Raw genomic sequence first — 27,669 nt, 5'->3', positions numbered from 1 at the left:
TTCCAAGCCATCAAAACAGCCGAGAACGAAGCAGGTAGTGTTGATTGAGTGTTTGGACTTGATGCTCTTAAAGGTGATTTCCATGCTTAATGTTACAGTGATTCCATGTTTCTCCTGTGCCAGGCTCTAGCTCTGCCTGATGTTATCTGGGACTGCCAGCCGCAGTCTGAGCACACTGATGTCCTCTCTCCTGTACTGTGTGGCTTGGAGGATTCCTGGTATTGCACAGAGACCCTGAGAAGGTTCTGTTTGCAATTCTGTGTGGCAGGAGGCAGAGCAGTGGTTTAAATTGGGCTTTAACTCTTTAGATGACAGTTTATTAGTGTTTGAAGCTGTAGTTCTGACTGGGGTGTAACGATGTGACACAAACCTATTCACAAAGCTCTTCCTGGTAAAATGATTCGCAATGCAAATACATTTTTGGGTACTGAGTACTGTCTTTGCTCAGCGTGTGCTCTGTGTCTGGCTACAAGCTCACTGAGGAAAATGAGAAATGGCTGGAAACAAAGAAGGACTTTGAAGTTTGACTCCTGCCTCTCACTAGGAGTAGCTGTTCTTCGGCATCCCATTATCAGAGCTGCCCTAATCTCCGGGAGAGTGTGGCAAAGAGTCATTAGTGGCATGGCACAGATAACAGGCATCACTGCACTTCTAGGGCCATGTCCTGTGAGGTAGATATTAATGAGAGACTCAGCAATGGATGACAAGGTGTAGTTTTCAAAAGCGTTTGACTTGTCCAAGTTGTATTTAAGATACAAAGAATAAAAGAGACTATAGAATCTATAGACTTGAGCAGAATCTGCAAATGTTTATGGATTTTGTATTGTTAAACTAAAGTGGGGCTTAGGTATTCTTTAGCACAGTGTTTTATAGTCTGCAAATAGGAAATGCATTTTACAAAACTCACTGATATTGATCTGTAATTGAAACAAGTTGTCTTTGTTGAGCCTTAGATGAATGACACTCTTGCTAGCAAAATAAAGTAAGAAAAGTTTGAATATTGTTCTGGCATGTGTCCAGAAACACAAGAGCTTTTTAGAGTGTGTTAGAAATGTGAATAGTCTCAAAACTTGTGGAGGTGAATTCTTCATGAGGTCACAGATGGTACTTAGCATCCCTTGTAGGAACCATCAGTTTTAGAGTTTCAGTCTGAGTCTTCTGTGCTGGCTCCTGTCCCTTTACAGTACATGGTGCTAAGCAGGGCCGTTAAATTAGAAGCATTTTTCTGTTTAGCAACATTTTCTATTAATTTAAATACAAATTCCAGGAGTGGTGCCAGTGTTGTTTGTGCTCTAAATAGGTGCATGTTGTGCACACATATAATTCAGGGTATTTTTTGGCTTATTAATAAATGCATTGAATCAGAAATGGGTCTCATTTATATATGAAATAAAAATTGGATCAGTCTTTTCTTACACTTTACCTGTTTCAGCAGTGTATATATATCATTATGCAGCAAGGAGCGTGACCCATGTTTTGTAAAAGCTGTGTTGTAGGGGGTGGGAGTCACAGGACACCAATTGCTAATGAGAGAGCACTAAATGTTGCTAACTGTAGAGGATGCTCACTGCTTCTGTAAAAGCTGAAACATATTTTTAACAAAGATTTTGTTTCTTGAACTTCAGTTTCTCTTCCTAAGGTTTGGAGAAAACCTTCTTGGTAAAGCCCTGCTTTGCAAGTCCACATTGCTCTCTAATAACAAGTAAACCCATTGACAATTACAGATATTGTCTCCAGAGCCCCTTTCCGAGATGCCATTCTGTCATCTGGCTCATTCCTGCTCAACTCTCCCTCTTCCATTACTGAACTTATTCCCAAGGTGGGAAGCTGTTCGTTTTCTGCCACAGCCTCAGTCAGTTGGTGCCTCATTGCATGGCAGTGTCAATTCATAGTAGGCTTGAAATGGACAAGGCACTCGCTTCTCAGTGAAGATGTGCTTTTTAATTCTCATTAGTCCTTTATAAGTTCAGAAATGGCAGTGTTGTGTGAAACAACCTCCAAAATTTAAAGGTAGCAAGAACTGACATTTCCTGTTGTTCTCTGCACCATGTTGAATGTTCACTGATGCTGGAATTGAGTTCCCTGATTTTTGTTTCAGCACTGATTTCCATCGTGTATAATTTAGAGCCTCTGAGTGTGCTTCTCTTTGATATTTCAATTATATATGAAAATGAAAGCAAAGTGTTGTTCATGCTGCTTAAAAGCTTGTCCTTATTTTCTTTTCTTTAGCTTTGTCAGCAAGGTTGTGTACAGTGTATTGAGGTTTACCAGCTGTTTCAACTGGCATTGAATGCATTGAACCTTTCAGTTTTGTTGTCTTGGTTTTATTTAGGTTTGGGTTACAGATAAAATTTGAGTGTATTTATTTTTCAAAATGATACTGGATGGCATTAGGTTGGATCCTTTTTTAGTGGATGAAATTTGTTAAAAGCATAGTACTTACTTGTATACTGCACATTTTCCCAACCTTGTGATTGCTACCAAACTACTTTTAAAACTGTTCAGAATGCAAAAGTGCAACATTTTCAGCAAATGCCATACTTAATATATAGTGTGATAAGTAGTTCAAGGTATTTCATATAACAGGGGATCTTTATTTATTGCATGAGGCCTGAGTGGATATTATAGTGTATTTCCTTCAGCCTGTTTGATGTCCCCCGTGTGCACCATTGCTGCTGGCACTCGGGCAGTGCTGGCTGCTTGCTGCAGAAACAGCCACAACGCGAGCAGAGCTAGCAGCATCTTCCTTGGGCTGCTGCAGAGTATGTGTGCACTCGTGTGTTCTAAACAAAAACCTGCACATAACGTTTTCACAGGCACTGAGTAACCTTCTTCCCTCTCCAAATTTCTTGGATCATGGATCAGAATACCCAGAAGCTCCCAGGGCACACTGCTCCCAGTGTACATTGTCAGGGATTTCTCAGAGCACTTCTGTTGTGCTGCTTCTGGTGGGTTTCACTGCCATGTTTTAAGAGTTGGTTTGTCCCGGTCCCTATACCTCTATCTACCAGTATTGCTTAAAATTTGACTAATTTAAGAGAGACAATGCTTTTTTTTTTACATGCTTGCAAGTGCCATGGGATTACCATAATGGTTTAATGAAAGCACATTCTGTTGGACATCTGTCAGCTTTTGGCTTCGGACTTGGCCAGTATGGGCTATGTGAAGTCATCCTGTTGGATGTGCAATTTGCAACACAAAGTTCCTTTCTCCTTTTTCTCAGGGTGGTGTAAATCAGACATAGCTCCAGAGCCCTGCAGCTCTGTCTGCTGTTCTCTTCTGATCACTTGGGGCGCAAGCAGTTGTACTGCGGGATTTGATGGGATTCCCCCAAAGCCAATCTTTTAGTTGGCACCTGCTCTGCTAACACAATGTCTTTAGGGAGGGAGAAGTACGGGGCAGGCGTCATGACAAGTCCATGATTGGATCTTCTGGCTTCAGTGGGGTGTTCTCTCTGGCCTTGTTCACCTGCCTGAGCTCCACTGGATGCTGTGTGAGGAGCCAGGTGTGTCTGAGCCTGGAAGGACCATCTGGGGGCACTGAGGCTCTTCTCAGCCAGGTTGCCATGCTCAGCATGGCTGAATGATGCCCCAGGATCCATGAGCCTTCAACTTTGTGGCTGTCGGGTCTGAGTGCTTGGTTTGGTTTCCTCAGCTCAGGATCTGTGTGCCTGCAGTGCTCTTATGTGTTAGTGCCCACCTGAGGTTTCCTGAGTGTAGCAAAAATGTGTATTATATTTAATTTGCTGTTGTTATGGATGAGTGTAGAAGTGTATCAGTAACCTTAAAAAAATCATGAGCTGGAGTCTGACAGTCTTAAGCAAGCAAAACTAAGCCCTAGTTCTGCAAACTCATTTCATTTCCATGTATCCTTCTCTCTCATGCTGTCTGAGTAGGAAACAACTCTTCCATAATTCATAATTTAATTTCTTTTTTGTAATTACAGAAGAAACCTTGCCTGAAATACTGGCTTTGCCTTTTCTGCTTAGCTTTCCCATTCTCACTCTTTTATTATTTTGATTTCGCTCTTATTAACATTCTGTGCAGACTCAGTGTCACATCAGCTTTGTGCTTTAAGTAATATGGTTTACTACAGCATCCATTTTCACTTAGGCTATAAGCACAATCTGATATAAACCTTTTCATGTACAATGGCTCTAGAGTTTTCTTGAATCCCATTTATGTGGTTTTATTCACTGATTATTTTTACTTGCTTTTAATATATAATATTGTCATGTGATTGAAGAGGTATTTTGCCTACTTTGGAAGACACACTGTAATTAAAAATGAGCATATGGCACCCTTGAATACCCCCGAAAAGGAGGTGTTTAAATGTTGACTTTCCATGTGAAAATTTTAGTAAGTTAATAAAGGAGGATTCCAGCCTTTGTTTTAGGCAATGCTTGTTGTGGCAGTCTGGAAGCATGGCTCCCTGAAGTTTATTACGCACAGCAAGTGTATTTGAAAGTGTCTTTATTTACATACAAAAGATGATGCCAAATTAAAGATACAGTTTCAGCACTGGGCCTTTTAATGTGTTTTATACTTTGTCTGTGGTTAATATTTTAAGTGATTCCACTTTTTTCTTCCCCACAAAGAGACAATACAATTCTTCTTGTAATTTTACAATACAGAGATCTGGATATCTTTTGGTGCGACAGGAGTGGAGGGGAGGGGTTAAAGAAGAGGGCTTCCATTCTGCTATACTGTTCCTAGAATAATAGCAAGTATTTTATTCATGGAAGTCTGAAGTAAAATAAATATATCTAGTAAGTGTCATATTATCTTCATTCTCAGAATCATGCTCCCAGTTTTACTAAATGGTTAAGTCTCTTTTCATGGAACTTACTAACAGTATTTATATATCAAATTAATATAAAATTGGCTTTTCTTTGATTTGGAATGCATGAAATGCTGTGGCCCTGGAGGAGCCAGGGGGCGGCTGGCTTTGGCAGGGTGGCACTTCATCCGTGATTACATGGGAAACTCCAAAACTATCTGCCAGCTGAGAAATGACGGTGGTAGCTGGCTGTCCTGCTAGAACAAACAGAAGCACTTGCAAAGAGCAAAGGAGACTTCCTTAGCAATAAACTGTTGTTGAAGGGGCAGCGTGGGTGGGCTTCGACCCTGGCTGCCCTTCCCTACTCCTGTTCAGCGCCCATGGAGAGGTGAGAGTCACTGGGGGGCTGACCCCTGCTGAGGGGCACCGAGGAGAGCCTGGGGCTGAGGGAAAGCCCGGGGCTGAGGGGCAGCGAGGAGAGCCCGGGGCTGAGGGAAAGCCCGGGGCTGAGGAGCAGCGAGGAGAGCCCGGGGCTGAGGGAGAGCCCAGAGCTGAGGAGTTGTAAGGGAGAGCCCGGGGCTGAGGAGCAGCGAGGGAGAGCCCGGGGCTGAGGAGTTGTAAGGGAGAGCCCAGAGCTGAGGAGTTGCAAGGGAGAGCCCGGGGCTGAGGAGTTGTAAGGGAGAGCCCGGGGCTGAGGGAGAGCCCGGGGCTGAGGAGTTGTAAGGGAGAGCCCGGGGCTGAGGAGCAGCGAGGGAGAGCCCGGGGCTGAGGGAGAGCCCGGGGCTGAGGAGTTGTAAGGGAGAGCCCAGAGCTGAGGAGTTGCAAGGGAGAGCCCGGGCCTGAGAAGCAGCGAGGGAGAGCCCAGGGCTGAGGGAAAGCCCGGGGCTGAGGAGTTGTAAGGGAGAGTCCAGGGCTAAGGAATTGTAAGGGAGAGCCCAGGGCTGAGGAGCAGCGAGAAGAGCCTGGAGCTGGGGAGCAGTGAGGAGGGCCCAGGGCTGAGGGAGAGGAGAGCCCAGAACTGAAGGTGAGCCCAGGGCTAAGGAGTTGTAAGGCAGAGCCCAGGGCTGAGGGAGAGCCCAGGACTGAGGAGCAGCGAGGAGAGCCCGGGGCTGAGGGAGAGCCCGGGGCTGAGGAGCAGCGAGGGAGAGCCCGCGGCTGAGGGAGAGCCCGGGGCTGAGGGAGATCCCAGGGCTAAGGAGTGTAAGGGAGAGCCCCCGGCTGAGGAGCAGTGAGGGAGAGCCCAGGCCTGAGGAACAGCGAGGAGGGCCCAGGATCTGAGGGAGGGGAGAGCCCAGGGCTGAGGGAGAGAAGCCCAGAGCTGAGGAGCAGCAAGGAGGGCCCGGGGCTGAGGGAGAGGAGAGCCCCAAGCTGAGGGAGAGCCCAGGGCTGAGGAGCAGCAAGGGAGAGCCCAGGGCTGAGGGACAGGAGAGCCCCAAGCTGAGGGAGAGCCCAGGGCTGAGGGAGAGCCCAGGGCTGAGGAGTTGTAAGGGGGAGCCCAGGGCAGGCCCTCGCTGGCTTTCCTATGGAAACGTTTCACATCTTACACCCTGGGGTATGGAATGTGCCCACTTCTAGGGTATGCAGATCTTTTTAATGCCTTGATTACGGGTCCACACAACCTGAATATTTCTTTAGTATAAATAGATCTGACATGCATTCATGTAGAAATGCTAACTATAAATGTTTGAATTTTCATGTACCATGAGGGAACCGCATTAATGAAGATCCTACTTAACCTTTTGCTTTTAATCTTCTGGCTGTATTTTTAACATTTCTTAAACTTCACATGAAATTCGGTAGCACACACTTACAGCAAGAACATGTTACTCATTAGATTTCACCTAAGTATTTAATTTATTCCATTGAAAGTTGAAGGATTTAGTATAAATCTTAAAGGAAAAAGGTCTTTGAGCTCTGTATTTTTGCTTTACCTAACATAATTCCTAATGACTTTCCTACTGATTCTGTTCTAGTTATGTCTAGGAGTATGTTTCTCCTTTCCTTTTTTTCATGGAGCTGATGACAATTATATGAAAATTTAAGTTCATTTACAATAAATTAATTCATTAGCTGATTGGAGATGTGAATAGCTAAAAAAATTAAATATGAAACTTTGCATTTTCGATTTAGACAAAAGTTCTCTACAACGTTTAAGGTAAAAGTCCTCAGAAAATGAACTTCCAGCCTGAAGTAGGATTGCTATGTTGGAATGTCAGAAATGTTCCATGATGAGTTTGAATGTTTCCTCAAATGTATTTGGGGTTTTTTTTCAGTGTAAAAATAAATAGGGAAAGATCTCAGGGAATTTCTGCATAGGACTGCAGAGGAATATGCCCTGAATAGCAGACTCTCCTCATCTCATGCACGATTCTGCAGATCCCAGCCCCGCAGGAGACTGTAATTTTCAGTTGTCTTCCCTGCATGCCATCACATCCAGCCTCCCTTGTTCCATTTGGTAGCTGCTACTTTTAACAAATTGGGGCTTTTTTCTCTCTTGTAGCACAGGAAGCCAGGATCTCCAGGCTTGTGCTGTGAGTCTAATCACACAGCCCAAGTAGTGCACTGATTTCTCACTCTGCAGATGCATCTGTGGAGTAAATGGCTCTGCAAGGGCCCCTTCCTGGCAGCCCTCAGTGTGAAAGCATCATTCAGGCACTCTTCTCTTTTGTGTGCCTCCCCCCACAGTGCTAACAACAGAAACTTTCTGAACTAGAGTAGATCTCTAGCTTTTAAATAGCAGTTGAGTGTTTGAAACATTTAGTTCTTCTGGGAATAGCACCTTGGAGCAGTTTCATGCTGTTGGTGTGTTTTGTTTGGGAGTGACTGAATTCACCCAGTGAGGTGTTGGCTTAGCTGCCATGTGCTGTGATGATCCCCAGAACCTCCTGTGTCCCTCCCTCTTACCTTCTAGTCCTTGCACAGACTGGACAAGTATCAAAGGAGTTCACACAGTCTGGACTCACTGCACACACAGGGTGCTGGAGAGTGTTCAGTGGAAGTATTTGTAAATTTGAGAACTTAGACCTTTCCCTAAAAGCTGGACTTCCATTCACTGCACATGTTGAAGTGCCTCCCAGCCTCCTAGATTCACATATTGCATCACAGCATGGTGTTAAATTAAATTAATTACTCTGGATTACAAAGGGATTAGCTAACACAATTAATGCATGATTAAATGGAACTACATTTTTTGGTCTGTTTGGGGTTTCAGCATTTAACTTCTATTTAGAAGTACAGTTTTCATCAGAGCCACATCCAAAGCATGTGTGTTATTTGAAATTACCAAGCTCTGCCTGGTTCAGAGCTGAACTCTTGGATAAGTAGCTGTTTTCTAAGGTTTCTGTCTGTAGGCCAAGTTCTGTCCTGGGTCCACCCATATTTATCTCAAGCTGCTTCCTTGTGGGGAGCAACACAGAAATGTTAAGTTTTGTGGGAGTGATAATCAGGGAGCTCAATCTTCATTGCCCATCCAGGGTGATCCAAGAGTGGGCTTGGTTTTCTGTTAAAAGAAACATCACAGCATGTCTGTTCTATGAGGGACCATGAGCAGTACCACAGAAGTTTCCCAGAGTAGTGAGTGTGTCAACACAGCAAACTTCATTTTCCTGTTCTACCTTCCTTATCTGTCCATGGCACAGTGGAAATACAAGGAGAAAGCATGAGGGTACTGGATGGCATGGAGTGGCTGTGAGGCCGTGGAAGGCTTTTTTATAGAAATACAATTCTTTAGTCACCCTATATATTTTTAAATGTATATTGTATGTATGTGTATTTATAATGCTGTTTGATTTGAAGTGAGTTACACTCCTCTTTAGGGTACAGGAATCTGTTTGTGTAGCACGTTGTGCATTAAAATACCACCTCAAAAGCCACAGTACGCTTGTGTTTGGTTCCTTGAGAAATGCAGGATGTGCCTTTGCTGTGCCACTTTGGGACCTGCACTAACTCAGCCTGTCCCTAGGGTGGCAGAAGGTGAGTGGCTCGGTGCTGGACATTTCCCCCTATTTATGGCTGCTGTTTAAGAGTGTAACTTTCAGATTTAAAGTACAGCTAAGAGTTTTAAACAATCTGAATGAGAAGGACTGTCTCAGCAACTGTGCTATATTTTATTTGGAATTTTCTTCTCCCTCCATCCCCTTCCTCTTTCTCATAACAGCATATAATCTCCACGCAATTTCTAGGATAGTTCATCATAGGAAAGTCTTGTGCTGCTGCTGTAGAATGAGGTTTTCTCCAACTAATTTTCTATTTTCCTGCTGTAAAACTGCCAGAACACTTTGGTGAAAGGTAGATGGATATTCAATTAAAAGCTACTACGGACTAGAAACTTAGAAAATTGCTTCTTAGTAAAAGGCAGATTAACCTCAAGTATACTTCTTGCTGTCAGTTCAATAGTATTGCTCTATTTCTACTTATGTCTGCCTTTCCTTCCTGCATCATCTGTGAATGACAGTAACATCTGATTAAAAGAAATTTAGTGTTGTTTTTACTTCCTGCTGATTCCTCTGATAGTTGAAATACAAGCCTGATAGTTGAAATAAAGTACTACTGGCCTTTAAGGTTTCTCTATCAAGTTTCAGGACTGTCATATTTGAATTATTAAGTGCCTGTGGTGTTTGGTTTTTGCATTACAAGTAGTAAGTGATGGTTGTTAGTAAGTGATGGTTGTACTTGCTCTGCAACACGCTGGGTATGGCATGCACTTCCCAGGACACTTCTCCCCAAAGAAGTACTAGAAAAGTATGGGTGCTTTTCCAGGATCACCTCGGAGTCATGCTGGATTTTCTAATATTCCCACTGTGAAAAAGTAGGAGAAAACCTGATATAAGGAGATACTTGCCTTACCCATCAGAAAGAGCCATTAAAAATTTAGAATTGTGTAGGTTGCTCGTCTTCTCTCATGACTGGGGCTTTTATTATCCCAGGGCTAAAGATTCCAGCTCTGTCCTTTGAGACAACCTGGCCATCCTCCACACCTTCAGCTGACTGGCACCAGTGTTTTGGAGATGGATAAAATGTGCAATATTGTGATGCAGGGAGTGGGTTGGAGCCAGCCCCACGGAGCAGCCTCAGCAAACAGCCACGAGTTTATTCTGGCTGCCTTTTCCTTGGCCCCTCCTGCCTCAGAGAGCTCAGGGGTGGGAGCTCTCCTGCCCAGCTCTCCAGCCCCTGGGGATTGTGCATCCAGCCTCAGCAGGGTTCTGAGGTCTCTGCTGCCTCCCCTCCAGAATGATTTGTCCTGGCCACATTTATCTTGTTCAGCTACAGACCAGCTGTACCTCGACAATGCAATATGCATATTCCAGCAACATCATTCTTGCTGAGATTTTAGGGTGATTGGGATCTGCACATTGCAGTGTTTCGGTGTTTTTTCTAAGAATTAAAGGGTTATACATTCTAAATTCTGGGTTTTTTAGATTGTTTGATGTGTGCTTGTCTAGAATGAAATTTAAAATTTGTTTTGCAGTATTACAACTATATGTAACTGAATGCCAAAAAAGGGTTATGCTGAGAGCCTTTAAATTCTAGGCTGTTCCTGCATATTGATTGGCAAAGGGTAATTGGCACAGGAAGGAGAGCCCTCAGTACTCCAGTTGTAGCAGTGGAGGTTGAGGTAATTAATTTCTTATGAGGCACTTCACATCTCACAGCATTAGATCCATGGGGAGTATTCCATGAGGGCTTGAAAAGGAGGAAAATGACAATCTCATATCGAAGCTGTTGAGGAAAAAACCTTCTCTGTAATGAGAAACAGTTCCACATGAAAGAGTCCCTGTTCGCTCACTTGCATATGATTTTCTGTACCCCTTTTTAAAAAATATGCTTACCTGTTTTCACAGAAATAGGTTTTCTTGAGCCAGGTGTCTTTAAAAAAATCACACTGGGATGGGTGTGTTAAGAATGGGTGTGTTAAGTAGGGAATCTGTGTCACTGAGTGGAGGTAGTGATTTTCAACTTAAAAGTACTTGTGGGTTATTCATTTGTGTTTCCCATATTAAAAAAAGAAAGATAATAAATATACTTCTAAATTAATTTTCCTTTCCAGCCTTTTGCTGTGCAATAAAAATAGGCTTTGAAATGCTGCATGAAAAGGCCTGGGAGCTTTTACCTTTTCACAGGATAAATGTCAGAAATGTCAGGTACTGGCTTAACTGCCTTGTCAGAGGATTCCTTGAATAACTTCTGAGATGTTCATGTGAGAGATTTCTCAGGCAGTGAATGCTGTGCATATAATTGTTCATGCATCTGAATAGTTCCATGTTTCAGTGAGCTTGCTTGTGCTCAAGAGTTATTCCTGTCCACCTCCAGGATGGGAACCAGGAGGTCTTTGAAGCATTTTGTTTGAAGGTGTGACACATCCATGAGAAGAACTGTAAACAACCAGTTCATATCTGAGTTCCAGCCTGACACACTCTGAGTCCTGCAGCTTTGGAGAAGGTCATTGTTTTGTTCTGGTGTATTTAACCAGACAAGCAATCTTGGTTTTTACTTGGACATTGCACTTTGAGGAACAAGCTGAAAATTTGAAGGGTGAAATAATACTGAAATGAATTCTGCCCTTAAGGGACAAATCCCAGGGCCTAGTGGTATCCAGAATGGTACAAGGGAATGCAAGGAGGTTCTGCCCCACACTTGGCATTTCTCACATGGCCAAACAGTCACTTTAGAATATTTTCTCTCTATGTGACCTTCAAGGTAACCAATCCTTTGTCCACCCCTAGCAAAGAATGGAGGAAGTGGTGTTAGTTTCATTTAGTTCCTGGTGGCTGGAGCATGGATTTATCCAGTTCTGGCAGCTGTGACCCAGCTGGGATAAATGAGGACTGCAGCAGGATGGAACTGATCTTCCCTTAGAAAGGCTGATGGGCTTCTCTGGGGCTCTTCTGAGACAGATGCTTGGAGATGTCTTTACTTTGTGGAGTTCCACAACAGGATTTGAAAGATCAGGGTTTCTATAAGCTGTGTATGAATAAAAGATCCTGTCATTGCACAAAAAGCTGAGGTGTGGAAATTCCCCAAGTAATGACAAGATTGTTTCCTTATGCAAAATTAATTGTAAAATTGCTTTTTATACAATTTTCTTATGATCTTATGGTTTTGATTAGAATTCACAAATCAAAAGAACAACCATTTATAAATTAAATATGGAAAAAAATAAACCATGATGTGTTGCATGCTCAATTGTAACAAGAGACATAAAATGCTTGGTGTCTCTGTAGAGGCTGTGACTTTGCTTTAATGTCCTACCTAAGTTGTGTGAGAGTTTGTTTTTTGTTTTTTTTTTTAAATTAAGGTGCAAAGTACAGGACCCTCTAATTGCTGAGTGTAGGACTATTTGCAGTCAACCCAGAGGCTGAAACAGTCAATCATTTAATTAGAACTCTGACATTTCTTAAGTTATTGTAGTATTGATTGGTGTGTTTACCTTTTAGCTTGGCTTCTTTTTTTTTAATATTTCTCTAGAGAGCTGATTTTGATAAATGTGCTAGTCTTATTTTAACTAAAACTGTTCTTGGATACCTGGAACTATATCAAAAGCTGTTCAGCAGAGAGTCGTGGTACTGCTGCTGCTGGGGACAATTGACAGAGGGCAGGCTTAGCCCAGATCCAGGGAGGAAACTCTTCCCTGTGAGGGTGCTGAGGCCCTGGCACAGGTGCCCAGAGCAGCTGTGGCTGCCCCAGCATCCCTGGCAGTGCCCAGGGCCAGGCTGGATGGGATTGGAGCAGCCTGGCACACTGGGAGGTGTCCCTGCCATGGCAGGGGCTTGGAATGAGATGGGCTTTGAAATCCCTGCCAACCCAAACCATTCTGTCATTGTGGGGTATACAAAGGAAATCATGCTAGAAGATTGGATTTTTTTTCTATTTTTTCCTCCCAGGATTGTTCAATGATTGTTTGGGAACAAACAAAACATGTGCTTAACTTCTGGCCACAGACCTTTAACTATGGGAATATTGGCCTAGGTACTAGAAGAGATGAGATGATCACTCAGGTAGTTCTGCCCATATCTTTGTTGTACTACTGATCAGTGCAACTGTCAGGTAAACATTTGTGGCCCTTCAGAAGTATCAACAAAGTGAAAATAAAACCCTTCTCAGAGTATCTGTATTGTCCTTTAAGATCAGCTGCACAAAGTCTGGAGCTTGTGGGATCCCTGCAGTTCCTGTCGCTGCTGGCAGCTGTTGGCATGGACCCACAGAGCTTGGCTCAGGCTGGCTCTGAGCCCTGCAGGGCTGGGCAGGTGCTGTGGTTTGCACCTGTGTAAGGGTCTGTGCAGTGCCTGGCCTTGTCACAATCCCCTGCTGCTGGGAATGAGCTCCACCAAAGCCGCTGGTGATGGGGCCACGTGTTTCAGCTGAGGATCTGCCCCTACCTGTGTCTGCTTTAAATGGAAATCCAGCAGGAAAGATTTTCTGCACATGTGGTTTCTGAGACATTCAACTAATGCTGTTTGCCAGTGTGTGAAATGGATGGGCCAGTATTATTTGCAGTACCCAGCATTTATCTTCAGGCTCTCCAGTGTTAATTAAAAATACTTATTTCCACTCAGTGGAATATTAATAACACTGTGACTTAGTGCTTGTAAAATGTTTCAAATGTTAAGAATGCATTGAAATAGGAACTGGATATTGCTTTTAGCATCTTCACAAGGGAGCCATATAGCTTGTAGGTGTAACATATATTTTACAGGAAAGAACAGTAGGTGAGTGTGGGAACTCAGCACATCACTGCTGATGTCCAGAGTTGCCAGAGCCCCTGGGGGGTTTGGAAATCCTGGAATGTTGCCAGGAGTGCTTGGTGGTTGGATTTTGACCCTGCACGGGATGTGCCACCTGTTTGAGGACAAGAGAATCACTTGGGGAGAAGTGGTGAAGGAATTGATTATTCACAGGGTGAAAACTCAGGTTTTGGAATCTTGGTACAGGGGGGGTTTTAGGAGACAAGATGGAGGAATCGGGGCGTGTCTTGTCCTTCTCCTCTTCTTCTTGTCATCCATCTTTGGTGGTGATGCTGGCACTTTGGGATTGGTTCACATTAAATGTGCACTTGTTAATAAAAGGTATTGGAAGGTAAAGGTAAATATCTTATACGCAGTTTTTGGTATAAAAATAGACGACTGCCCAGAGGGAGGTCAGTGTGCCCATGGCTGTCTTGCTGGGCAGACCTCTGTCAGGCTGGCAGAAACTTTGTAGATAAGAATTAATAAACAATATTGAAGACTGAAAAATCTGAGGAGTGCTCTCGTCCTTTGGAGCGGGGCTGTCCCAAGGCCATCCTGCACCTGAGCGGGCAGAGACAACAGGCCGAGAACGGAGAGGTGAGTGCAGGATAGCTGAAAGGCTCAACTGCCTGATTTTAAAAATCCATACCCAGAATAATGTGCATAATTTTCCTAACCCTTTTCCTAATTCAGTCACTCTGTACAAGAAGGAACTGTTTCAGTATAGGTGTGTTGGTTTGAGGTACAGCAGTCACCAGCAGGATTTAATTGCCAAGCAGATGCAGAGGATTTCAAGCCCAGATGCGTGGGTTCCATCACTGGGGAGTGGGACAGCTGCACTCTGCTGGGTGTGGAGGGGCTCAGGTCACCTGTGCCAGCAGTTCAATGGACACCTGTCAAACATTACATCTGCTGGTTTTGGTTATTCAGGAGTGGAACCATCTCTTGCAGCTGTGGTGTCACATCCAGGTGCAGTGAGAGTCTGCAGGGACCCACCCACAGGGGCTGCAGCTCCCCAGGGCCAGGGGGCTTCACGTGGGAGAGGCAGGAGGAGGCAGATGGGGCCGCTGGTGTTCCAGAGTGTTCCCACAGGAGACTCTGTAGCCAGCTGTTCCCTGGCTGCAAAACACTGCACATGGTTTGGAAGCCTTTGTAAGTAGGATTTATCCAAACAGAAGAGCGAGGTTTTTGATGTTTAAGTTTCTTCAGGGAAGAATGAGAGTCTGCAGTAATGAGGTTACCTGCAGTCTGGACTTTCCATATTCTACAGCCTGAAGCTGCATTTACAGTGCATTTGTAGTGTGTTTTATTTCTAAGGGAAATCATGAGGTGAAGAATAACTTCATGTATAGTTAGATTTGCTTTCTAGACATTATGTTAAGAATTTGAAAATAAAGTATTTTTGTCTTGTTCACTGCTCAATATTTTATGCCACTTGCTGCCTGAGGTTATTTCAGAATAGCTGCTTCAAAGGTTTAGGTTAGCTGAAAGCCAGTTGTATCATTAGTGGCCACCTTTGAAGTTACAGATTACCAGGGAATTTGAAAAATATCCCAGTATTTTACAATGATTTTGTCTTTATAGAAAAATAGGCTCTAAATATAAAACTTTCAAAGGATGTGCCAGTGCAGTTTGTGGTCTGAAAGGCATAAGCTGAGTTGCATCCACTGAGTTTTTCCTGGCCCCGTTTACCTGACAGTTCAGAAGGGATCATTTTGTTGTCAAGGTTGACAAGAGCTTGCAAAGCATAATAGAGGAGTCATTATTTACTTTGGTTCCTGTGCAAGCCTCGGTACCAGAAATGATGGCATTGCTGTGGAACAAAAGTGAGTATCCACCTCCAGGGATTCCTTGAGGGTTTTAAGGTGAAGTTCAGACCTTTCTCCAGGACCTGGTTTTGATCATCTATTCCCTGCAAAGGCTATAGCCAGTTCAGAGACAGAAATCATAGGAGATTTTCTAAATCTCCCTGAAAATACTAGTCCAGTTTTTAAAGTGGTTTTTCCTTTCAGTTGATACAGAATGTGCCAATAATTTCAAGGCATTTATGCCATTGCACATTCCATTTTAATGTAAGAGTTCTTTTCTTGCCACCTCTAGTCTTAGTTTTAATATTAAGCATATTGTCCTGTTCACAGGTTTCTTTAGTAAGGGAAGAACTCTGGTTGAAGTATGATACATAGATAATAAGCTTGTACTCTTGGTATAATGAGCTTGTACTCATGATATTACTACTTCCATAATAATTTTAATGTGATTTATAAAATAGCACAGGCATGTCCATAATAAAGACTTCTGGTGTTTGGTAGATGCTGGGGTCATTGTTCATAGCTATTGTTCAGCATTTATGAGAGCCTGGTTCTTTGTGCTGGAAATGTCATGTGTGCTGGCTGTGTGTAAACACCACTGGTTGTGGTTCCTTCCTTTAGGGCAGGGCAGTCCAAGGCAGTCAGCAGTGATAGCTTGCTTTAGGCAAGCAAAGTTCATCACACATTTTGTATTTTCATGTTGTTTCTGTACTAACAGGAAAAAAAAATCCTAACCAGCTAGTAGGCACAGAAATATTATGGTGATGTTGCAGGGAAAAAAGGCTGAGTGAAGGGTGAAGTACACTTTTCAAATAGGCAACCATGATAGAAGCACTTTGCTTTAGGGGGAAATAAAAAAATTCAAATTGTTTACAAAGTAAAACTGGTTTTCTTCAGACCTCTCAAATATCTCAAGAGCTCAATCTTCTGGGTGCTGAGGCTGAGTGTGCTGTGGGATGAAGAGGTTGCCCTTTCATGGGCAGTGTTTGCAGTGCACCAGCTTGGACATTTTGAAACCCACCCATTCTGTTTTACAGAAGGAAAATGGACACTACAGACAACAGCATAACCACACTGCCTTGTGGGCACCTGAATTTATACACTGTTTGTAGACAGAGAGAGCATTATTTTTCACATGAATAGGGTATTAATGGATTGCCATAAATATTACTGTTGTCATTGTTGCTATTACTATTATTAATCATCATCATCATCATCGTCACTATCATCATGATTCTGTTCATGTTGTTGATTACACTGGGAGTATTACAGCAATTCAGAGGTTAAGTGTTTATTTTGTTCCTGTATACTGCTTCTAAAGCACATGTTTTGATTCAGCAAATCATGCTTAACATCACAAATTGGCATTCTGTGAACATTGTGGTACTGGCTCTTGAAATGTATGAAAAATTTGAAAAATCCTTCAGCATGTGTGATTTATCAAATGCTCTGATGCACTGGGGACACAAAGGATGTGCTTGCTGAGGGGTCCCAGGCAGCACTGATTGTTTTCTGTCCCTCTCATTGCAGACTGACCAGGCAGAGAGGAGCAATGCCCTGAATGTTGCCATAGACAGTATGTGCAAGAGGACCAGGGACCTCCGCAGGCAGGTGAGACCTGGTCTTGAGGCATTCTTTTCCAATTTGCTATTTTCAGTTTTTGTGTTTTGAAAAGAATATTTGCTTTTCCATAATAAAAATATATTGAAGGCAATTGCACATTCCACAGAATATTTATCTACCAGTTTTCAAAACTCTGGCAGAAAACCCTGCCAAATGATCCTGGCTGAATATATCTGTATGTATGCATGTCTAAATATATTTGCTGTAGATATATACCAGCAATGTACTCTAGCCATCAAGATTTGTTTAATTTTCAATAAGCTTGAATTATTACAGGTTGTTGGAACAGACACCTTGGAGGAACTACAGAGTCACTGTGTGTGTGTGGGTGTTTACAGCTGTGAGAACTCTCATCCCACAGGAGGGTCCCTGGAATGCCCAGTCCACACTGTACCCCCCATTTCACATCCCAGTGTCCTAAAACCAATGTGAGACGTGGACCAGTGAAGGGCAGAAGGTTAGCAGTGAACATCAGCTGTGTTTATACCCTTTCTCTGTAATAAATATCTTTGAGAAAACTGCAGAATATGCTGGATGTGTATAGTGTACCCTTTCAAAAAGAAAACCCCTAGAGAGTCAGTAGTTCTCTGAGCCAGGCTGCCCCAGCCAAGTGCATGAAAGTTTACAGGGAACATGAGCACCCCTCTCTCAGCCTGTCTGCAGCTTGGGCTGATGATCATCTCCCTGCTGGAACACTGTCCCTCCCAGCTTTGGGTTCAGTCTTGCAAGCCAGCCTGTGCTTCAAGATGAGGAATAAATTCCTTCCTGCTCCCATAATCAACCAGGGGAGGCCTCGAAAAATGAGAAGAGTGTAATATAAATACAGTGTTTGCAACCAAGTAGCTATCCAGTGTCTGCTTACATTCTGTCCAAGATGTGTTCAGTGCAGAGACCTGCATCACCAGCTCAGTGTGTCTAGGAACCCTTCCATTCATTTCCTTCCATGAGTTAATTAAACTCCAGCTTAAAACACTTTATTGACTCTGTTACAGTGGTTAAAAGCTGTTAACTGATTCAATTTGTGTCTTTCTGTAAACCTTTGGAAAATGTTCAGGCTGAATGTAATCATGCCCAATTTATAGTCAATCTAGAACCAGTAATTTCCTTTTACCAGAACAGCTCTGTGCTGCTTGACATTTTTTTCCACTGGAAAGGATTTATGAGAAATATTTTATATCTTTCCTCCAATTCTATGTTCATACATATGAATTGCATAAGAATTGTTTTAGGAAGAGTGTTTACTGCATGCCTAATTCCTGTTCTGGGAGACATGAAATTGTGAATTTTGTGCTTGCAGATATTGCAGTAGAGTCTTATTTGCTTTCACATGCAGACATTCATTACTCTGTCTCCCAGCAATTTTACAAGAAACATGAAAAGTGTTGTTTGCTCTACTCTTGCAGGCTTTCCTAATACTGTATTTTTAATGGTGCTGTGTGTACCTTTGCTGGCTTTGTGTCAGGCACTCTCAGTGCTTTCAGGGCTGTGCTCTGAAGTGTACTCTGCTTTCAGTCCTCACTGGGACTGCCTCTGCAAAATTTGGGTTAAAGATGAGACCTTATAAAGCTGTATTTTTAAAATCTCTTCAGTAGTGCCCCATCAGAGAGGTGCTGTCCCAGGCAGCAGCCCGGCTGGGGGTGATGCCAGGGGCCCTTTGGAGCACCTTTGCACATCCCAGCAAGGGGAGTGAAGCAAGGCTGAAGGCTACAGTAGCTGTCCCCAGAGCAGGATCTTCTGGGAGCTGTAGAAACTCTCCAGCTTTTCAAGGGAACTTACTTGCACTCATTTCAGGAGCTTGGCCAGTACTTGTGGGGATTCTAAGCTGCTCAGCTTTGTTCTGATTTGTACCTGTATTGTGCTGGACATGTGTGTCATTTCTGCATGTGCAGCTTTACCTGGATCACTGCTTCCCTGCTGAGGAGAGCTTACAGATATTTAGGAAGGAATTGCCTATCCATTCCAATGTGTAATTATGTGAAATTACCATACTCAGTTCTTGCCTCCCAGTTCTTTCCCAGTGCAGCATGAATGGACTGCACAGATGTGTCTCCTGTGCTTGCTCTGCAGTTCTGGCTGGTTTAATAAATGTTGATCCTGGTGATATTCTTGTATTTTTAAGTAAACTTCTTCATCATGGGTAGCTGTTTCTGGACACAAAGGACATGGCCTTCCTGGCTCCCCTTTGGAAGGGGAAAGGGAGATCCCTCAGCAGTAACTGCTCTGAGCTTTGCCCAGGACTTCTGCCAGGGTAGTGTAGTAAGGCAAGAGGTGAGTAGAGGCAAACAGAGTTTTCTGTGCTCGTCAGTACTGATGGTGAATAGTGTTGCAAACAGCTGCTGGCATTTTTTTCTCTACCCTCACTGTTTTTGACAACCTTATGCCCCATGTTTTATAAATGATATATTCCTGTGTTATTTTTTAATGCATTTGGATATCAAAACCAAAAATTGTCCATGCTTCTGTAACGGTCTACTCAAAGGGTAAGACCTTGCATCTTCAGAAGAAAACAATTTGCCAGACATCATCCTGTCCCTCCTTTCCCTCTTCTACTTGTGTATATTTCACTTAAAAATACGAGAAGAAGTTTAATTATAGCACACTAACTGCCCAAGCATTGCGTGCTGGCACTACTGGTGCTGTCCTTTGTTCATCTGCCTCCCTTCTGCCTGCTTAGCTTTCAGCATTTTGCCCTACAGGTGGCCAGAGTCAGAAACAGACTTACTGAGTCATGGAAGAGATGCTCATTAGAATTAGCATGAAAAGAAATAGATATTGCCTCAGATATTCCTTTTTTATTTTGTCTTTTCCTTTTTTCTTCTATGTTGTGTTTCTTTGTTTTTTAATGCTACACAAGCCATTCTTTGCAACTCCCAGCTTCATGTATTCTTTGCAGAACCACAACAGGAACATAATTTCAGACTTGTTTGTGTTCAGCAAAGACACAGCATTATCTTTGTTTTTTGAAGAAGATGCAATTTGCTGTGTAATTGCAGGGTAGAGCATTTCTTAGAACGAAACAGTAATGATAATTTCTGTGTGAAAGGTTAATTAAGCCAAGAAAACCAGTGAAAAGCTGTAGCAAAGACTTATGCAATGAGAGATAAAATTAGGCTGCTGGTTTGAAATTGGCTATCTCAAGCTCACCAGAAATGTGCCTGAGGTTGTTGTAGTGACAGTGTGCTAAGGCTGTGAAAGTCCTGCACTCTGGGCTGTACAGAGCTCCAGAATATTTCTGCTGGAGATGATCAGTCATTGGCCATGGATATGATGGTTCCACTTGTTGTTGTTGTTTTTTGTAAATTGAAATCTTAATTTTTAAATTGTGACTCTCCAAGGTCACATTTATGTACCTAATTTTAAACAGGCAAGAATATCTGTTTTCTTCAGTGGAGCCTTTACAACAGAGAAGTCTTAGTGGGTAACTTGGCAGGACTGGAGGTTTGATGTATTTTATTTCTGGTAGTGAAAGTTTCTACAATAGTTTTTTAGTGTTTAATTTCAGCCTGAATGAAGCTGAGAATGTAAGAAATCCTATTTTGTGTTGGAATCCCACAGCCTCTGTATTTGTAAATTACTTTGGAGAACATGCAGTGTATCCAGACAGTATATCCAAATGTGATGGGCTGTGGTAGGTTAGACAAAGAAACCATTCCAAACATGGATTGCCTGTGTTTGTGTGCAAGGTTTGTGTCCCTCTGGTGAGTCAAGGAGAGCTGACTTTCAGTGAGGCTATCCAAAAGTTAGTGGTGGAATTCATATTCAGATCTTGTCTGGTAATCAGCAGATTTCTCCACTGTTCTTTCTGCTCTGCATGGTCACTGCTCTACCTCAAACACAGCAGAGCATCAAAAAGATTGTGGGTTTTTTTCTGTTTTTCTCGTGGTAGGAGTTTTTACTTCTACTGAGTTTTCACAGAGATACATTGGAGCAAAACACCAAGTGAAAACAGTACTTTGGCAACAGTGTGATGAGCTTAAAAACATTTAGTGTCCTTTTCTGTTCCAATCCATATCTTTTCTATCTATTGTAAAAACACTGGATTTGGAGTGGGAGATTCAGTGCATTTGGTAATTAAGCTGCATTTCATGTATTGTTCCAGTTGGTATGTTTGCTGCACTGATGCATGGTCTAAATGAACAGCTGTCATGTGTAGGTAACATGCAAAATAACCTCTTAAGTAAGTAATGTCCCAGTGATTGGTTACAAGCTGCTGGGAAGCTAATTTAAGACATGTAATTTATAGCAGAATGTTATACTTCTTGAATAATTTAAGTTAGAAGTTCAAGAACAATTAATTTAAGCAGAGAAAATTGAACTCCAGCCTCATTTATAGATCTTCTTGCTCTATTAATACATTATCAGGTGGCACAATCAGTAATCTCATTGACATAATTACCATGAAGGCTGCCATTCTGCAAACCAGACTGTGTTTCCCAGAAAGAAAATACTTGGGTAATTTTGCAATTATGAAATCATGGGATGTAGCTATTTTGTGAGTACAAACATGATTGAATTAATATTTTCTTTGTAAAATTAAATAGCCTTCTCCCTTGGCATCTGAATTACAAGGGAGAATACCCAGGAGAGATGAGGTCTGGGCTAACTAATTTTTCACATGTGCAATCACTTAAGTAGCCTATTCATCAGGGAAGGGGAATATTTGTTTGGCTCCCTTGATTTCAAGAGAACCAGTATATGATGTAGTGTTTTATGGATCTGTACAAACACTTACAAAGGGGCATATTTACCTAGTGGCATATTAAAGCTTTCCTTAGAATTAAATCCAGTTTTCTGTGTTTAATGCATGAATTGTAGCTGCCATAGGTTTCAGCCCCATGGTGTAAATAATGCATGAATACAGTGTGGATGTGTCTGTGGTACAAACAGGAGGGGACAATAATTCCAGCAGGCTTTAATGGATGCTCAGTTAGCAGGTACTGATGTACTGCTTTCTTTTCCAGCTCAGGAAAGCCATTATAGATCACATCTCAGACTCCTTCTTAGACACCACTGTTCCTCTGCTGGTTCTCATTGAAGCTGCTAAAAATGGAAGAGAGAAAGAAATAAAGGAATATGCTGCTATATTTCGAGAACACACCAGCAGGCTTGTGGAGGTATGTTGGATGGAATTGCATTGGTTTGGAATATATGGTGTAAGGGACTTGCCACTGAACACTCCCTTTGCTGGCAGATATCAAAAAATGTTTAAGGCTGGCATTTCAGGAAGGAATAAATAAGTGGCCTTGGGTAATAGTAAATGTACTCCATTTTCTTATAATGGTATGTAGTGAGACAGACTGCTTTGTCCTTGCATAGCATTTCATTGCACAGAAATTAGATGGTGTGGAATTGTAATTTGAGAAATCAGTGTAAGCCTTTCCACCAAGGTGTTCAGTGGGAATTTGACTAAATGTGTGTTTGTGGGAGAATTAGCTCACAGTGTTCAGATCCTGCTGCCCTAAGAGCAGGAGGCACTGCGTTAGTGCCAGTTGTTGGCCAGCTTTCTCCCTTGGAAAGTCTGTGACCCATGATCTGCTGAAGGGGCAGTGGGCTCTGACCCAGCTCAGAGGCAGGAGCTCACTGCACAGTCATTGAATATTCTGGCTTGGAAAGGACCCCCAGGAGCCAGTGAGCCCAGCTCCTGCCTGCATGCTGAATGAATCCCCTGCACACCCTGGAGACTCAGCATTCATTTCTGACAAATCTGCTTCCTTATCGCTTACAAATGATACTTCTCCAGCACTAAGAGATTTGCAGATACAACTGGGAGGAGATGTTCATTTGTTGGACAATCAGTCCTGCAAATGTGACTAAATATGCACTGACCTAAACTCATTTGAACTGGAGCTTGGAACACTGCTGGAATACTAAAGTCAAAAATTCACAGCAGCGTCATCTCAAGTGCCTGGAAGAAATGCATTAGTAATTTTTGTGGGGTTTTTTTAGCTTTTGGTGCTTTCGTGTGCAGTAATGCAAAGATGGGAAAAAATCGATGAATTCACTCTGCAGCTGAAAGTTTACTTAGGAAAACTATTTGGCTCAGAATTAATAATTAATCTTGAGTGACCTAGAGATAATGAAAGAAGAGTAGGTAAAGAGCTAAAGTAAAAATAGGGTATTGCATTTACATTTCTCTTCATGGCCATGTGATTACAGAATAAGAAAAGTTGTTGTTTTTGACTTACAAGAGTATCTGATTTTGACTATGCTGCAAAATCAAATGACAGCTGAAACACAAACTCAATGTTGCAGGCTTTTCTGATTTTTAATACTGAAGCTAAACCATCCTGAAGTGACTTCATTTTTAAAAAGAACAGGTGATCACTGAAGACCAAATAACTTGACAGAATTTCTGAGTCCAGCTGAAATACTCAAATCATGATTCATTTTAGAAGACCTAAGCATAAAATCCAGTATTCATTTTCTTTCATGGGTTTGAATTTGTGTCCCAAATGCAGGAGCTAGCTGGCCACGAGTGTGGGTGTGTGGTTGGAGAGACTGATGGCTGCACAGATTCACTGCCTGGAAAATCCACAGCCTGATCTTGCTGCATGTGTGATAGCACAGGGTGTGTGTACTTATTTATATTTATGCTGTGACTCAGTGTGCTGCCTACAGTGAAGAAAACTTACTTCTAAAGAGAGACCTTACACAGTGCCACCTCCTATTGTTGAATTAGTTGTTCCAAATGTCACTTTACTGGGGATTATATCATGGGCTGCTATTCAAATTAACTACAATTTTACTTTATGTTATCTTCTGGATATCTAGTAGAACTAAGTATCTTACTTCAAAGTTGCTTACATTGGTTTAATGCCCTTACCAGTATCTCTAAGCAAGAGCTTGATTGATGGCTTTTTGATAAACTGTATATATCAACTGCTAAACTCTCCAGCAAATTAATTAAGTGGTAGTTGTACTGCATGCATCAACTGTGAGCCTATCTGAGGTAAAACAGAACAAAAATGAAAAAAACCTATCAGCTAAGCAACTGGCCACAAAAGGGCTTTGTGGAGATAAACAGATTTATCTAATTTTTAAGAAAAATTCAGTAATTTCTGACAGCATCATGTAAGTGAGAGAAATATGGCAGCTCTCTGTAAAATGTGGAGTTGGATGACAGGTGAAATTCAAGACCCAATCCAGTACAAAATTCCCATAACTTAGGAGGAAGTTGCCAAGCATTATTGTATTTTATTAGGAGGTTCTTAAGCTGCATGTTTGCAGGGGAGGCCTCACATTCTGTCCTTGCTTGTTTATTTCCTGCACTGGCACAAGAGCCAACAAACAAATCCCCTTACAGCTTGCATGTTCTGGAATACAGCTCCAAAAGCCAGTCAGTTGTGCTATTGCAGAAATGGGCTTCATCTCTGCTACTGAAAATAAATTTAAGTACTGAAATGTCAGATCATGGTGGCATGTACCTGGCTATGGAATACTAAGAGACAATAGATGTAGTTAAAACATTTTAAAAGCTAAACAACTAAGAAAAATGTTGCAAAAAAGGCCCAGAACAGTAACTGTACCAGAGAAGGCTGGTGCTGAGGGAGATGAGACATCAGGCTTTTGAAATCCAGCTATGAGAGAAGTTTTACCATCTAGGTGTACTTGTGACACCCAGGGAGTTGGGTGGCTTGTGGGCACCAGCTGATGGAGCAAAGGCCAGTGATGCAGACAAGACTGTGCCTGTTGTTAAATGCACAATACCTTGTTTAGCAGATTAAAAAAGGTGTTTTTTCTCTTGTCAGGTACAAGTAGCCTTTGTGGGGCACGCCCAACACAGCAGAGCTGTTGCAAGCTTTGAGAGGTGGAAAGCAGCTCAGATGCTGGCAATCCCTAGGTTTTGTCTAGGGGAACAAAAGCTAAGGAAAAAACCTATTTGCATTCTCAGTGTGCATTTCTGCCTGTAAAGGGCTCCAGGTGTGGGTCTGAGCCCTCTGTAAACCTCTGGCATCTTGAGCATCCTGTGCTGAAGACTTTCACACCCTGACTACCCCCACATATGATCTTTTCTTTTCCTGTATATGAATTCTGGTATCATGAGGGAAAATGAACACCAGTCCCTTTTTTTCCTTCTCCATGCCACTTATTCTTTCATTTTTTATTGTTTTCAAAGTATTCCTGGTCTTTTAAAAATGTCCTTATTTAGAAGCCACAAAAGGATCCACTTGCTCCTTTCCCTGTACCTTTTTCAGCACCTTGCAGCCCATGAGGTGGAAGGGCAGAACTGTGCATGGTAATCAATACAGTCAAGATATTTTATAGAATCACAGGAACTGTTGGTTATTTCCTCACAAAATACTCATTTTTGATCTCTCAAGACTGAATTTCATCACTGCTACCATTTAGTCATCTAGTACCATTGCATCCTTTTGCAAATCTTCATCAGTTATTTTATTTACTGCTCCAAATAACCTGTTAAAATATGTGTAAACAAAATTTATAAAAAGTTAATGCAGATACCGCAGAAATTCCTGGCTTACAGCTTTCTGCAAATTTCCTGCTGATTTGTTCCTGGGGCTGAAACAAGTGATGCTAATCTGTCTGAATTTGCTGGTTATTCAGCCACCCTAATTCTTGGAGGAGTCTGGCATCCACATGCCTGGATCTCATGCTCAGTACAATCAGTAGTCCAAATCTTTCATTCTTCATTGCTTTCATGTATGAAAACAGGGGTGTCCCTTCCTGTTTATTTTAACATTGCTCTTCTAAAAGATATTTATAGCATCAGGAAGATTCATGACTATTTTCTTTTCATTTAAAAAGGTAACTTCTTGCACTCAAAGATACATGCTGTGAAATTACCTGTGTAGCGAAAAGTTTAATTCTCTCCAAATTAAGGAAAAAGTGTTTTTAAAAAAATGTAGGTTATCTTGAATCCAGTCATGAGTTCAACTTCAGTGAGTCTCCTCTTATAAAAAACAGCACCTCAGCTCAATTCTGTCAGGCAGTGTTCCAGCTGAACATGTTCCACACACTTGCCAGGCTTCAGAGCGCTTGTTGAGCCGGACTGATGATGTTAGTGTTGCACCAAAGTTGAATTTGATAATAGTAATTTGAAAGTGAAGGCAGAACAACATGTCAAAAGAGAGGATATTGCATTCTCAAAATAATCAGCGAGCAATAATTTGAATCAGCACAGTGGTATTGCTTACACTCATATATCCTTTGTTAATGTTGTTCTGTGGCTCAGTTATAAATACTCTGTTGTGGCCATATTGATTAAACCATCAGTGTTTAATTTTCCTGTCACATTATTTCACTTGATTGCAGAAATTGGTGAAAAAAGTTTCTGAATCTGGACCACAAAGACCTGGGTATCTGTGTAGCCAGATCTCCAGTCACAGAAGAATGGATTTTATTATTGCAGTGGTGATAGTAACAAAATGATTTTGATGTCACAGTGTTCCATGTTGGGGACAATGACAGCACACACCAGATATCTCTGTAGCAAAGGAGGGAGTTTCACTGACCCTGTCACCTGGGGAGGGGTCAAAACAAACCCGGTCACTGCTCTGCTCTGCTGTGCCCAGCTGCGAGCAGCGAGGTGTCTGCAGCTTGGGGAGGGAGGGCATGAATGGGCTGAGATTCCTGTCTGTCAGCCTGTTAGGAATGAGAACCTTGACTAGGCCAATATTCAAGCAGCAATCAATTTATTAATTAATATGGTAAAGTATGAGCAATACAGCGCTGGGTACAGTGGGGGAAGTTTTCCCTCCAACTGCACACCGATAATTGATGGTTACAGGTATTTATAGGGGTACTCATCAGGTTTTTTCAGCAGTTTCTATTTCCAATCTTTTACTCATCAGCAATTTTTATTCCAAATTATTACATCACAATTCTATACACTATTGTGATTTTAATTTCTCAGGATGTATCTCAAAGGAGTATCCCCAGATGGTGATGATCCAGTTTCCAAAGAAGAAAGAGGAATCCCATCTGGTGGGGTCCAGCTCCCCAGATGTGTGTCCACCTTTTAATTGCAGAGACTCTAAATCTCATAACAGTGATGTCCAGCTTCCCTTTGGTTGAAACCATAAACCCTTGAGGTGATGTTCATCTTCCTTTCTCAAGCTGCTTTTCTCTGCTTCAATAGGGTGTGAGATAAGCATGTTTCCTTTATATATATTCCAAAGCTATACTTTCAAGAATACAAGTAATATTCTAAAATTATACTTCAAAAAGTTATTATTGCAGAGCTTTTTATGGATTAAATGCAAGCAAAAAGCAACATCCTTAACACTCTAATTCCAATGCTCCTAAATCAACCAGGGTTAATTGCAAACAAAAGATAGGTTCAAAGGCCTTTTTCCATGCTTTATTTTCCTCAGTTATTATTAGAATTCACAGCTCTCCCATTGTTGGTTTCCACACATTTTGCACTCACAAGTACACACGTTGCCTGTTTGTACCTGACACCAAACACAGCTTTGCATCCCACAAGCCCAGGGCTGCGTTCTGGAGCCGCCTGGTTTCTGATTTATAGCCAAGTTAACTGCCCTGTACAAGCCAGCATCACAGAACTAGGCTGCAAGTCCATTTTTAAGTAAAACAAGCCATTGATATTTGTGTTATTTCCAGTTTAAGTGTTTCCTTCTGTGCTCAGTTTAAATCCTGTACTAATAATACAGGCCTGTACTCCCCACCCACCAGTGTCACTCCTCTCAGTGCTTTGCTTCTTTTGTCTGCTTTCAGAGTGAACAAATTCAAGCAGGTATTCTGAGATTTTATTG

At 42.1% G+C, this 27,669-nt stretch overlaps 1 protein-coding gene across 3 annotated transcripts in view; it reads left to right on the top strand.

The window, feature by feature from the left end:
* CTNNA3 (catenin alpha 3) overlaps window positions 1-27,669 on the top strand; it is a 416,298-nt gene that overhangs the window by 228,850 nt on the left and 159,779 nt on the right. For all 3 annotated transcript variants that reach the window (XM_059476985.1, XM_059476984.1, XM_059476986.1), the window contains 2 exons: window positions 16,841-16,921; window positions 21,895-22,047. In XM_059476985.1, coding sequence (XP_059332968.1) covers window positions 16,841-16,921; window positions 21,895-22,047 — 234 coding nt within the window. The remainder of the gene's footprint in view (window positions 1-16,840; window positions 16,922-21,894; window positions 22,048-27,669) is intronic.

The sequence above is a fragment of the Ammospiza nelsoni genome, chromosome 8, assembly GCF_027579445.1.
Source record: "Ammospiza nelsoni isolate bAmmNel1 chromosome 8, bAmmNel1.pri, whole genome shotgun sequence".
In the NCBI taxonomy this organism is placed as follows: domain Eukaryota; kingdom Metazoa; phylum Chordata; class Aves; order Passeriformes; family Passerellidae; genus Ammospiza; species Ammospiza nelsoni.
This window is presented reverse-complemented; position numbering and strand designations above follow the sequence as displayed.